This window comes from Hypanus sabinus, chromosome 5 (assembly GCF_030144855.1).
Source record: "Hypanus sabinus isolate sHypSab1 chromosome 5, sHypSab1.hap1, whole genome shotgun sequence".
Lineage (NCBI taxonomy): Eukaryota > Metazoa > Chordata > Chondrichthyes > Myliobatiformes > Dasyatidae > Hypanus > Hypanus sabinus.
The window spans coordinates 50,287,001-50,299,287 of NC_082710.1; the positions used below are offsets into that span (position 1 = coordinate 50,287,001).

General features: G+C 43.2%; 1 protein-coding gene across 1 annotated transcript in view; it reads right to left on the minus strand.

Annotated features, from left to right (window-relative positions):
• The window catches only part of LOC132394145 (A disintegrin and metalloproteinase with thrombospondin motifs 19-like), a 379,896-nt gene that overhangs the window by 42,233 nt on the left and 325,376 nt on the right, over positions 1-12,287 (minus strand). Inside the window, exon 22 of the mRNA XM_059969941.1 lies at positions 8,314-8,518. Coding sequence (XP_059825924.1) covers positions 8,314-8,518 — 205 coding nt within the window. The remainder of the gene's footprint in view (positions 1-8,313; positions 8,519-12,287) is intronic.

Below are 12,287 nucleotides of genomic sequence, written 5' to 3' on the forward strand. Positions count from 1 at the left end.
CCACTGAGTTTTTTCAGCGGAAAAAATGTGAGCAAGCGGGACAGAAGCTACGTGCTAAGAGCCACGTGAACTAAATTGCAGAATAGACTGGATATAAGGAACCTGCTTCGAGTATCGCTGTATTCTGGTTGTGTTTAACGCCCCCCCGCCCACTGTCGGCTGGTCCACAAGAATATTGTCAATATTAAACAGGTCTGTGTTGCAAAAAAGAGTGGTGACCCCTGGTGTACATACATTATTTCTACTTCCAGGTTGCGGGGTTTTACTTCCAGTCTTTTCTGCCCAGTGCGCATGCATGTGACTAACCGATCTAGTAGGTCGATCTTGCCTTTCACTACGGCCGAGGTAGAGGATCTTCGGCTTAAAAAGGTTGGTGACCACTAATTTAGTGTGTACTGTGGACAGTTTCACACAAATGCCTGCAGGAAGAACCCAGGACAGAAACAGTGTTCTTGGAACATACAGCACAGGAACAGGCCCTTCAGCTATGATGCTGTGTCTGGACTAATTAAGGTTATGACATCTAAGCTCTTCTGCTTGGACACGATTCACATTGCTCCATTCTCTGCATTTCCATGTGCCCATCTGCAAGCCCCTTGATTGCCTCAATCTTATCTGCTTCCACTACCACCCCGAGCAGTACATTAAACGGCATCGCCTGCTCTGCTCCACACATCACCTTTGAACAGTTCCCCTTCAGCTTAAATGCATGTCCTCTGGCATTAGGCATTTCGACTGTGGAAAAAAGACACCGATTTTCTACAGTGCCTTGAAAAAGTATCCAACCCCCTCCCCTTTGTTCACATAAATGGGTATTACAGCCAAGGATTTACATCACACATACTGCTTCATGCTGAGGCCAAAAAGCTGCACTTTAGTCTCATCTGATCACGAGACCTTCTTCTGCATCTTTACAGAATCATTGAAGTGATGCTTTGCATTCTTTACAGGTGAGGACATGCCTTGTTTTAGCGGTACGTGTGGTGTAAATCTAATGCTGAGCGACAGCCAGGTACGCCAGTCCTGCTGTAAAGTATACTATGGGGATGCTTTTCAGCAGCAGGGACTGGAAATCTGGTCAGGATTGATGGGAAGATCAATGCTGCTAAATACAGAGAGATCCTGCTAGCCTCTGCCAAAAACCTTAAACTGGGGAGGAAGTTCATCTTTCAGCAGGACATCAACCCAAAGCACACTGCTAGAGCAACCATGGAGTGGCTCCAAATGAAGAAAATTGACGTCCTCCTGACATTAACCTAATCGAACATCTCTGGCAAGACCACAAGATTGCTGTCCACAACTGCTCCCTAACTAACCTGGCACAGCTTGAGCAATTTTGCAAGGAGGATTGGCAAATCTTGCTCCATCATGTAGTGTAAAGCTAACAGAGAGTTAACCAAAAAGACTACTGGCTGTAATAGCTGTCAGAGGTGGTTCAGCTAAACACAGAGCAAAGGGGATGAATACTTTTGCACTGCTGCCATTTCAGTTTCTGAATTTTTAGTTTTTGATGTTTTACAATTTTCCCCTTTTTTGGCTCTTCTGTGAAAAAGATGTGGATTCACAAACAAAATTCTCAGTTAAATTGATCAGAATCCCTGATTGTGATGCTCATTTGTGTGAAGAAAGGATTGGGGGGGGGGGGGGGGGGATGAATACATTTTCAAAGCACTGTGTCAAAGCCTCTTGTAATTTTATAAACTTCTGTCATATCTCCATTCAGCCTCCTGCACATTCTTTATTTATTTAAAATAGGTGTTTCTCCTGATCAAGGTTTTGCTCCCAGATGATCTTAATATCTTTTATGCTTGCTTTGATGGACAGAATATTGAGGCTCCTTCATAAACTCACATAGGCTCCCAGATGTCAGTCTCTGAGGCTGATGTTAGAGTATTCTTCAGGAGGGTGAACTGGCCCAGGCAGCGGGTACTGAAAACCTGCGCTAATCAACTGGCTGGAGTGTTCACTGCCATCTTTAACCCCTTGCTTCAGCAGTCTGAGGTAATCACCTGCTTCAAGCGGGTTTTAATCATAGCGGAGCCCAAGAAGAACGCATTAACCTGCCTCAATGACTATAGTCCAGTGGCGCTTACATCAGCTGTGATGTAGTGGTTTGAGAGGCTGGTCATGAAGCACATCAACTCCTACCTGAGGAGTGACTTTGATCTGCTCCAGTTTGCTTACTTTCACACACAGGTCAATGGCAGATGCCATTTTATCAGCTCTTCGGTCAGCTCTAGACTATCTGGACAGCAAAGATGTATACATCAGCATGCTCTTCACTGACTGCAGCTCAACATTCAACACAATCACCCCCTCAGAAGGAATCACTAAACTCAAGTATTAGGCCTTGATACCTCCTTGTGCAATTGGATCCTCAACTTCCTCACATGCAGATCTCAGTCAGTTTGGATTGGCAACAGTATCTCCTCCACAGCCTCCATTAGCACAGGTGCACCACAAGGCTGTGTGCTTAATCTCCTGTTCTACTTGCTTTATACCTATGACTGTGAGGCTAAGTACTACTCCGATACCATATTTAAGTTTGCTGATGACATCACTGCTTTTGGCCAAAACCGACATGGTGATAAACCAGGATGTAGGAGAATGTTTGAAAATCTGTTTGAGAAGTGACACAACAACCTCTCACACACATTGGTTTTTGAATATTTTTTCAATGGTTTGATCATATTTATTTGGTTTACTGTGAATGCCTGCAAGAAAATGAATATCAAAAACATAAGAAATAGGAACAGGAGTAGGTCATCTGGTCCTTTCAGCCTGCTCCACCATTCAGTAAGACCATGGCTAATATGGCCATGGACTCATCTCCACCTACCTACCTTTTCCCTTAACTCCAGCTACTATGCAAAAATCTATCCAAACTTGTCTTAAATATATTTACTGAGGTAGCCTCTGCTGCTTAAATGGGCAGAGAATTCCACAGATTCACCAGCAGTTCCTCCTGATCTCCATCCCAAATCTACTATCCCGAATCTTGAGGCTATGTCCCGTAGTTCTAGTCTCATCTACTAGTGGAAACAACTTTCCTGCCTCTATCTTATCTATCCCTTTCATGATTTAATATGTTTCGATAAGATCTCCCATCACTCTTGTGAATTCCAACGAGTACAGTCCCAGGTGACTCAGTCTCTCCTCATAGTCTAAACCCTTCATCTCTGGAATCAACCTGGTGAACCTCCTCTGCACCATCTCCAAAGCCAGTATATCCTTCCTCAAGTAAGGAGACCAGAACTGCACACAGTACTCCAGGTGCGGCCTCAAGGTAGTATATGGTGACATATAGTTACTTTAATAATAAATTTACTTTGAACTCTGAACTTTGATTATACAGCAAAGATAACAAAATAGTGCAGAATATACACTATTATCATACACATAAACAGGCAAAGGTGACCATTTAATGCAGGTTCAATGATACCAATTTGTCTCACAGTTATGTTTATCTATCCAGTAGTATTGAATTTTCTCAAGGATGCTTGGCCTTGTAGATTCATGTTTAAAAGACTGATACTGGGGATTCCTGTCTTAGATGTTATGTCCACATGTTGATATGTGAGGATGTGGAGAGGTTTAAGGCAGACAACCTCCTACTCAGTCAGTAATTTCTGCCATAATTAAGGCAAGGTATATTCCAAGACAAATGTATGTGTTGAAAAAACTCTCAAAGGAAATGGCCATTGTTAAGAACCTTCAGGGAAAAACATCCTGAGAGGTATTTTAATTACATGCCGTCTCAGTGCATTACCAAAACAAAACAAACCCTAAAGCTGTACGTTATTTTTAGTTCACTTCTGTGAAACAATAGCAAAATAAAACTGGACAGGTAACTTCAATATGGGAGGAGGGAAAGCACATCTTTCTAGCATGATTGTGTGCAATTCTGGGCACCCCACAAAAGGAAAGATGTGGAAGCTTGGAAAAGAGTACAGAAAAGGATTGCTGCCCACATTAGAGGGTATGAGGTTTCTCTGAGGTGCCAGAGGCTGAGATGACACCTAACAGAAGTTCACAACCATTGATCGGGTGGACAGTCAGCATCTTTATTCCAGGGTATAAATATCAAATACTTGGGGTAATGGTGGAAAGACACAATAATGGTTTTTAAGAGGGTTTCATATAAACACATTGATATGCAAGAAAACAAGGGATATGGCTCATGCTCAGGCAGAGGAGGCTGTTTAATTTAACATCATGTTCAGCACAGAGATTACGGGCCAGTTCTTGTTCTGTAGTTTTCTATGTTCTAACAGATATTTAAAAATGCACACATGGAATAAAGTAACAATTGAAATGTTTACATCTTTATGCGGAAACCGAGTTAGAGTTCTAGCTCATCAGCCTGAGAAAATGACTTTCTATTTAAATGACCGACTTACTTAATGTATCTGTTTAAAGCTGTGAGAACATGTGGAACCTAATCATAGAATTTCTGCACTTTATGTTGTACCTAACATGCCAGTAAACATTTGAACATACTACTTAGACACAGTTGCAACAACAATTAACAAAGGCTCTGTTTTTATTTAACACCAAAAATTCTGTGTTGTTAGTTCTGTTTCACAGAGAAAATGTGGGAGGGCAGAAACTTCATTAATTTTGAGATATGAGTGATGCACACAGGAATGTGGAAATGCATTTACAGAACATCTTGCTCCTAGGCTTAAGTAACCTAGACAAGGGATTTATTTGTCTCAGTCGTGATTCTCATAACGTTATTTCCACCAATCCTCATTAACATTCTTTTGTAGAAGGCCAGCGAAAATCTCTGCTTGCTTAGAATGTTTTGAGTTGTAGCACAGACTGTGTGGTGCCTTTGGGTATCCTGAAATAGGGAAAGGTGCAAATTAAGTGCGTAAAACACACAAAATGCTGGAGGAAGTCAGGCAGCATCTTTGGAGGGAAATAAACAGTCAATGTTTTGGGGCAAGATTCTCGATCAGGGCCTGAAACACTGTTGATTTCTCTCCATAGATGCTGCCTGACTTGCTGAATCCCTCCAGCATTTCTATGTGTTGCTCAAGAGTTTTTCTGCATCTGTAAAATTTCTTGTGTCTGCTATTTTAAGTCCTTTCAACTGTTGTGCTATGGTTGGGTCAGAGTTGTAAACTGACAGAATCAACCAATTATTTTGCAGTTTAAAATTTGTGTTAGAGGTTTTGGCTGAGCTAATTCACCTGAAAATCAAAATGATGAGCATTCCAGCTTCAATCCATTTTTATAGCAAGGGAACAATGCCCCAGAACATTTGGCACTAAACATCCACAGATATTCTAAACTGGCTGGAGATGGGACATCCTTTGAATAATATAAACCTTAACTCAATTAAGTAAACCTGTCACCCAGATGTGCCTGAACTAGAAGAATGTCCTGGGCTATCGATGTCTTTCCCTGTCCTCATGTAGACCATACTATTGCAGATATGATCTCATTCAATGCTTTCATAGTGAGACAATGAAACGATTGTGTTTCCACATAAACAAGCATCTGAATTTTCTAGTTGTGTAAACCTATCGCACTGTTCCCAACAGGTAAATGGATTTCAAACCTATTTCAACTTCATATATTTCTTGCTTTAGCAATTATGTATGACTTCATGCTCATGATAATAGAACCGTAATTAATTGTCAACACATCACTGGCCGCACCAGGGGTCCCAAAGCACTTAACACTGTCAAAAAACTATTAGGAAAGCTTGCTGTTCCATGCCTAGACTGCATTGCTGAAAATCTGATCACTTGGCTGTCCTCCTACCTGCATACAGACAGAGGCTAAAGAGCAGAACTCCAGGGGTAAGGACAACGAAGAGGTGGCTGTGGGAGGCAGGGGAGTAGCTACGAGATTGCCTCAAGTCAATAGACTGGGCCAAGTTCAAGAACTCATCGGAGGATCTGAACCAATACACCATGGTTGTCACAGATTTCATAAAAACAGTCGTAGAGGAGTCATATCTGAGGGTCAGATCAATGGTATTCAGATCTGATGACCAAGCAAAATACAAGAGGTCCAGTTGTGATCACCGAAAAAACCATCTCACGTGTGAAACAGCAATTCTGCACTGATCTTCAATCACTAAAGGATGCTTGACAGCACTGGCAGGGTGTGAATGCCATCACTTCCTACAGAGTGAAGCCAAGCGACAGAGGTGAAAACAAGGCTTTGCTCCCAGATGAACTCAATGCCTATTATGCTCACTCTGACTGCCAAAGCATGGGGCACCTCCACAAACACCCACAGCCCACAATGACCCAGTGCTTTCAGTCTCTGGGGACAAAGTGAGAGCATCCTTCCTGAAGATGAACCTGCGGTAAACATCCACCCATTTGGGGTATCTAAGTACTAAAGACTGATCAACTGACTAGAGTGTTCACCAATATCTTTAACCTCTCAGTTTGGCAGTCTGAGGTACTCACCTGCTTCAATTATACTGGTGCCCAAGAGGAATATGGTAATCTGCCTCAATGACTGTTCTCCAGTAGCACCTACATGCAATGTTTTGAGAGACTGGTGATGAAATATCTCAACTCCCGCCTGAGAAGTGCCTCGCATCTTCTGCGATTTGCCTACCGTCACAACAGGTCAACAGCAGATATCATTTCATTGGCTCTTCACTCAATTCTGGAGCATTCGGACAGTGATGGTGCATACATCAGGATGCTCTTTATCAACTACAGCTCAGCATTCAAAACCATCATCCCCTCAAAACTAATCATGAGCTTCATACCTTCTTGGACTTAATACCTCCTTGTGCAACTGGATCCTTGATTTCCTCCCTTGCAGACTCTAGTCAATTTGGATCACACAACAGCATACTCTTCACTGACTGGAGCTCAGCATACTACACTATCATCCCCTCAAAATGAATCATTATACTCCAAGACCTAGGCCTTGATACCTCTTTTTGCAATTGGATCCTCGATTTCCTCACTTGCAGACCCCAGTCAGTTCGGATCGGCAGCAACATCTCCTCCATAATCTCTATCAGCACAGGTTCACCACAATGCTGTGTGCTTAGCCCCATTCTACTCACTTTATACTTATGACTGTGAGGCTAAGCACATCTCCAATGCTAGATTTAAATTTGCTGATGACACAACTGTCTTTGGCCAAATCACAGGTGGTGATGAGCTATCATATGGGAGAGAGACTGAAAATCTGCCTGAGTGGTGCCACAACAACAACCTCTTACTCCATGTGAGCAAGACCAAGGAGCAGATTATTGACATCAGGAGGAGGAAACCAGAGGTCCATGAGCCAGTCCTCATTGGGGGATCAGAGTTGGAGAGGGTCAGCAACTTTAAATTCCTCTGTGTTAACATTTCAGAGGATCTGTCCTGGATCCAGCATGTGTCATTGTGAAAAAAGGAGCACCTCTACTTTCTTTGAAGTTTGCGAAGATTCAGCATGACATCTAAAACTTTGACAAATTTCTATAGATGTGTGGTGGAGAGTGTATTGACTTGTTGCATCATGATCTGGTATGGAAACACCAATGATGCCCTTGAACAGAAAAGCCTAAAATAATTAATGGATGCGGCCCAGTCCTCACCACTCCCCCCTCCACCAATGTGCGCATGTACATAGAACACTGCCACAGGAAAGCAGCATATATCATCAAGGATTCCTCCATCCAGACCATACTCTCTCCTTGCTCCTGCCATCAGGAAGAAGGTACAGGAGCCTTGGGACCCCTCCACCAGGTTCAGGAAAATTAACTATCAGGCTCTTGAACCAGTCGAGATAACTTCATTCAATTTCACTCACCCCACCACTGAAATGTTCCCACAACCTATGGACTCACTTTCAAGGGCTCTGCATCTCATGTTACTGATAGTTATTTCTTCTTAAGTATTATGATTTATTTTTTTCTTTTGTATTTGCACAATCTGTTGCCTTTAAAGCATTGATAGTTTGTCTGTCCTGTTGGGGGTGGTCTTTCATTGATTCTATTGTATTTCTTGCATTTACTGTGAATGACCACAGCAGAATGATTCTCAGGGTCATGCAGTATATGGCGATATATATGTACTTTGGTAATAAATTTACTTCATGTTTTGAACAAGGGATGAATTAAAAACTAATCTGACAACATCCTAAATTCTAATCCACTTTAAGATTTAAATTCTAAGCTTCTTAAATAGAAAGTTAATTGTCTCCATTATCTTTGGACCTTCGGGAAATGGTGGACTAGGTTTATATCAACTCCACTGATATAGTAAGAAACTAGTTTTAAAAGTATTTATTTCCCCTATGGAATGAAACACTAGAAAATGTTGAGGAGGTTTCATTTACCTCTGACCATATTCCAGCTTCCCACACCGTCAGACAGTCCTGACCCTCACAGCGTTGTAATGATGCAGGTTTTGGTCCGGGACAGTCTCGCTCATGAGCTCTAATCAGTGTTCCATTTCGGAGCTGCTGGGTGCATGCCACTTGTCTGCTTTGACTTCCTTTACCACAAGTACGTGAGCATGGTGTCCACTCTGTCATCATCCACCTGTTGTTACAACACAATTATAGTTATAAATCATTATAATGCAATTCACTGTTATCAGTAACGTGCTAACTTCTGAAGACTTAGACAAAAGGCTTGAAGTTCCACTGAAATGTTGAAAATGCCAACATCCAATGTATATTCATCATCTCTGCTTTGAATCTTGGACCATGCCCATAATATGAATTTGTAATGCTATCATTGTAAAATTAATACTCAGAAAGTAACTTGGCATGATCTAGTAACCAGTACTTCAGAAATCTCTCATCATAGCTTAGCATTCTCCAACAGTAGAGATATTTTGCATATGTCAGTAAATTCACCCCAAAGAAGGGTCTCAGCCCGAAACGTTGACTGTTTACTCTTTTCCATAGATGCTGTCTGGCCTGCGGGATATGTATTGCTTCTCCTAGACAGTTTACCAAGTACAGAATTGCAGGAACAAACACCGTGCTGGAGGAACTCAGTAGTTTGAGAAGCATCTGTGCAAGGAAAGAAATTGTTGATGCTTCAGAATGAGACCCTACATCAGGGCTGAGATCAGAGAGATGAGGTATCAAACATAAAGAGGATAAAGGGTGTGACAAGAAATGATTCTGAGGCGACTGGTGGACTGAAGAAGGGTGTAAGATGACAGGCAGGTTATTGGCAGTTAGGGAGTTGAGGAGGGGGCTGGAGTTGGAAAAATGTGGCAAGTAAATGATGGATGAAGGCAGACAGAGAGAGGAAGAAAGAAAAAAGTGGGCACAGTAGGGGAGGAGAATGTGAATCCAAAAGGAAGCTGCTGAAGGCAGGAACACGAAGCACTACCAGAGCAGTATTCAGATCAGTAAAGGAGGTGAGAATGGAAGAGGTGAGTGACAGTTGTAACTAGATGGGGTTGTATTGGGTGCGTGCAGAGCCTGGACATTGTAGGTGGATAGTGCCAGGAGGGAGAAGGGGACAAAGATGATTGAAGGGTGACTGGGTGGGAAGATGAGAAAGACGACAAAATCATTGGACCAAATACCACGACCAAACACAGTGGGGTGAAAAGGGAATTAAGAAGGGAGGGAATGGGAAGGGGGGTAACAAGGAAAGGGGTGAGGGGGTTGGGTTACCTAAAATTGAAAGGATTAATGCTGAATATAAAAACTTGCTCCTCCAGATTGTGTTGGAGTTCATGCTGGCCATGGAGAAGGACAAGGATGGGAGCCGGACGGGGAGTTAAAATGGTCTCCAACTCATAACTCAGGGGAGCCATTACAGACAGAGGTGTTCTGTTTAAGGGTCGGTGAGTCTGTGCTTGCTCTTGCTGATGTAGAAAAGGCCACATCAGGAGCACCCGATGCATCAGACAAGGTCACGCGTGAATTTTGGCCTCACCTAGAAAGACTGAATGGTGGTAAAGGAACGAACTGTGAGGGTAAGTGTTAAATCTACTGCAAGGACAGGAGAAAGTGCCAGTGATAGAGGAGGAATGGGTGGACACAGAGTCACGCATGGAATGATCCCTGAAGAATGCAGACAGGGTGGGGAGAACATGTGCTGGTAGTGGGATCACAGTACAGATAGTAGAAATGATGCAGGGCTACCTGGTGGGTGCGAAGGCTCATAGTGAGAAAGGTAAGGTTCGGGAAACTCTATCCCTGTTCTGTCTGGGAGAGGAGGGATGAGAGCAGAAATATAAGAAATAGAGGGATGAGCTGACGGAGAAACTGGGAGAAAGGAATGGAATCCTTACAAGAGACAGGGGTGGGAAGTGTCTAAGTAGCTGTGGGAGTCAATGAGTTTATAGCAAAAATCAATGGATAGATCTAGAAAAGGGAGGGAAGCGTCAGAAATGGTTCACGTGATTTTGAGTGGAGGGTGAATGTTAGTGGGAAAGGTGATAAAATTGATGAGTTCTGGGCACTTGAAATAACAATACAGATATCAGTGTAACAGGGAAAGAGCAGGGAGTGGTACTGGAGAAGGTTTAGAACAGGGCCTACTCCCTACAGCCAACAAACAGCCTGGCATACCTACAGTCTATGATAACACTTTTGATCTGTAAGGAGTGAGAGGAGTTAAAAGAGAAGCAATTTAACAAGTTCTGCCAGCCATATGAATGTATTGTGGGCAGGGAACTGGTTGGGTTTTTGTTTCGAGGGATGTGGAGGGCTTTAGGGCTTCGCTGATAGAGGATGGAGGTATATAAAGATTGAGCAGCTGTACTGAAGATGAGGCAGCTTGGGCTGGGGAGTCAGAAGTTGTCCAAATGGTTGGGGTGTGAGGTGTTCCAGACATAGGCGGGAAGAAACTGGACAAGGGGAGACGGGACGGAGTGATAGCATGAGCACAGAAGTTCGGTGGGGCAAGAGCAGGCAGAAGCAACAGGCCTATTTAGAACAGGCCAATTTGTGGATCTTGTGTAAAAGAAGTGGGAACTATGAGGTTGAGGCACTATCAGATTAGATGTTATGGAGGGAAGATTAGCTGATGTAATGAAATTTCCGACAATGTGGGAGTTGATGGACTCCCTTTCCTTATATATGTAACACTTGCTCAACAGGCTGGTATATGTCTAGGGGAAAAGGAGATCCAGCCACACACCAATCCCACCTCCCATACACGCAGGTGCTGTGAGAATCGAGTTTATGCCTCGCGCCCGCCCACAGTATCAACCCCACAACAAATACTGTTATGAAATACACTTTAAAGAGTTTACTAAAATTAAAAGGAGTATTAGGCAATACAATATATATGCAAGGGAAAAAAAAACCAAAAAGGTGCCAACTTATCAAAGTTCAGTCAGTTTAGTGCACATCGTTGGAGCTCAAACATCGAACCATCCGACCTCCACGTCTTCGCACCTAGGACCACGCCTGGGAGGGTCTTCCGAGCAGTCCAGCGTACGTCCACCTTCCTCGACGTCCTCCTCCCGCTCCCTACCAAAGCCCGCGAAACACCCCTCCCCCAAGTTCCCAGCCTCACAAGACAAAATAACATTCCCCATTGGTTAACAAATGAATACAATTACCATATCAACAAGTATAAAGCAAAACACCTGCGAGAGAAACACTTATCAAAGAAGCATTCCTACTCTTAACAAACCAAAAAACCCATTTTGAATAACATACACAGGACATTGTACATATCGATATAAGAATACTAAGGAATAGAATAGCCAGTGTTACTATAGTACAGTGTTCCTATGGTACAGTGTTACAGTAGCCAGTGTTACTATCGTACAGTGTTACCAGTACATCGAATGCTATGGAGACACAAGACCGCTATTTGTTTCTGTTTTCCTCTCTCTATTGGTCTGTCTCCAAGTATTATTTACCTGCTGCAGTCTTCCAACTCAACCCCTGCTCACCTCCCCTACCTGGCAATGCCTGTCAGTCATATCATTCTTCCGCAGTCCACCAGTTCCTACAATCCTTTTTTGCCTTTCCCCTTCTCTTTTCTATGATAATATGGTAAACTACATATACCTATCTGGACATGCCCCCCCAGCTGACTGCTCCTGTGGCTCCTCCCACTGATTGTGGCTCCTCCCACAGACCCCGGTATAAAGGCGATTGGAGCCTGGGCCCTGCCCTCAGTCTCCAGGATGTAGTATGGTGGCCAATTGCTGCTTGTTCTTTCTTCCAGTCAATAAAAGCCGATATCTCGCCTCACGTCTCGGAGAGTTATTGATGGTGCATCAGCTGGCTATCTCATCCCCCTACTCCACTCTCGGTCCCACTCCAGAGTTTCAACTCGAAACACTGACAATTTATTTCCTCCTACAGATGCTGTACAACCT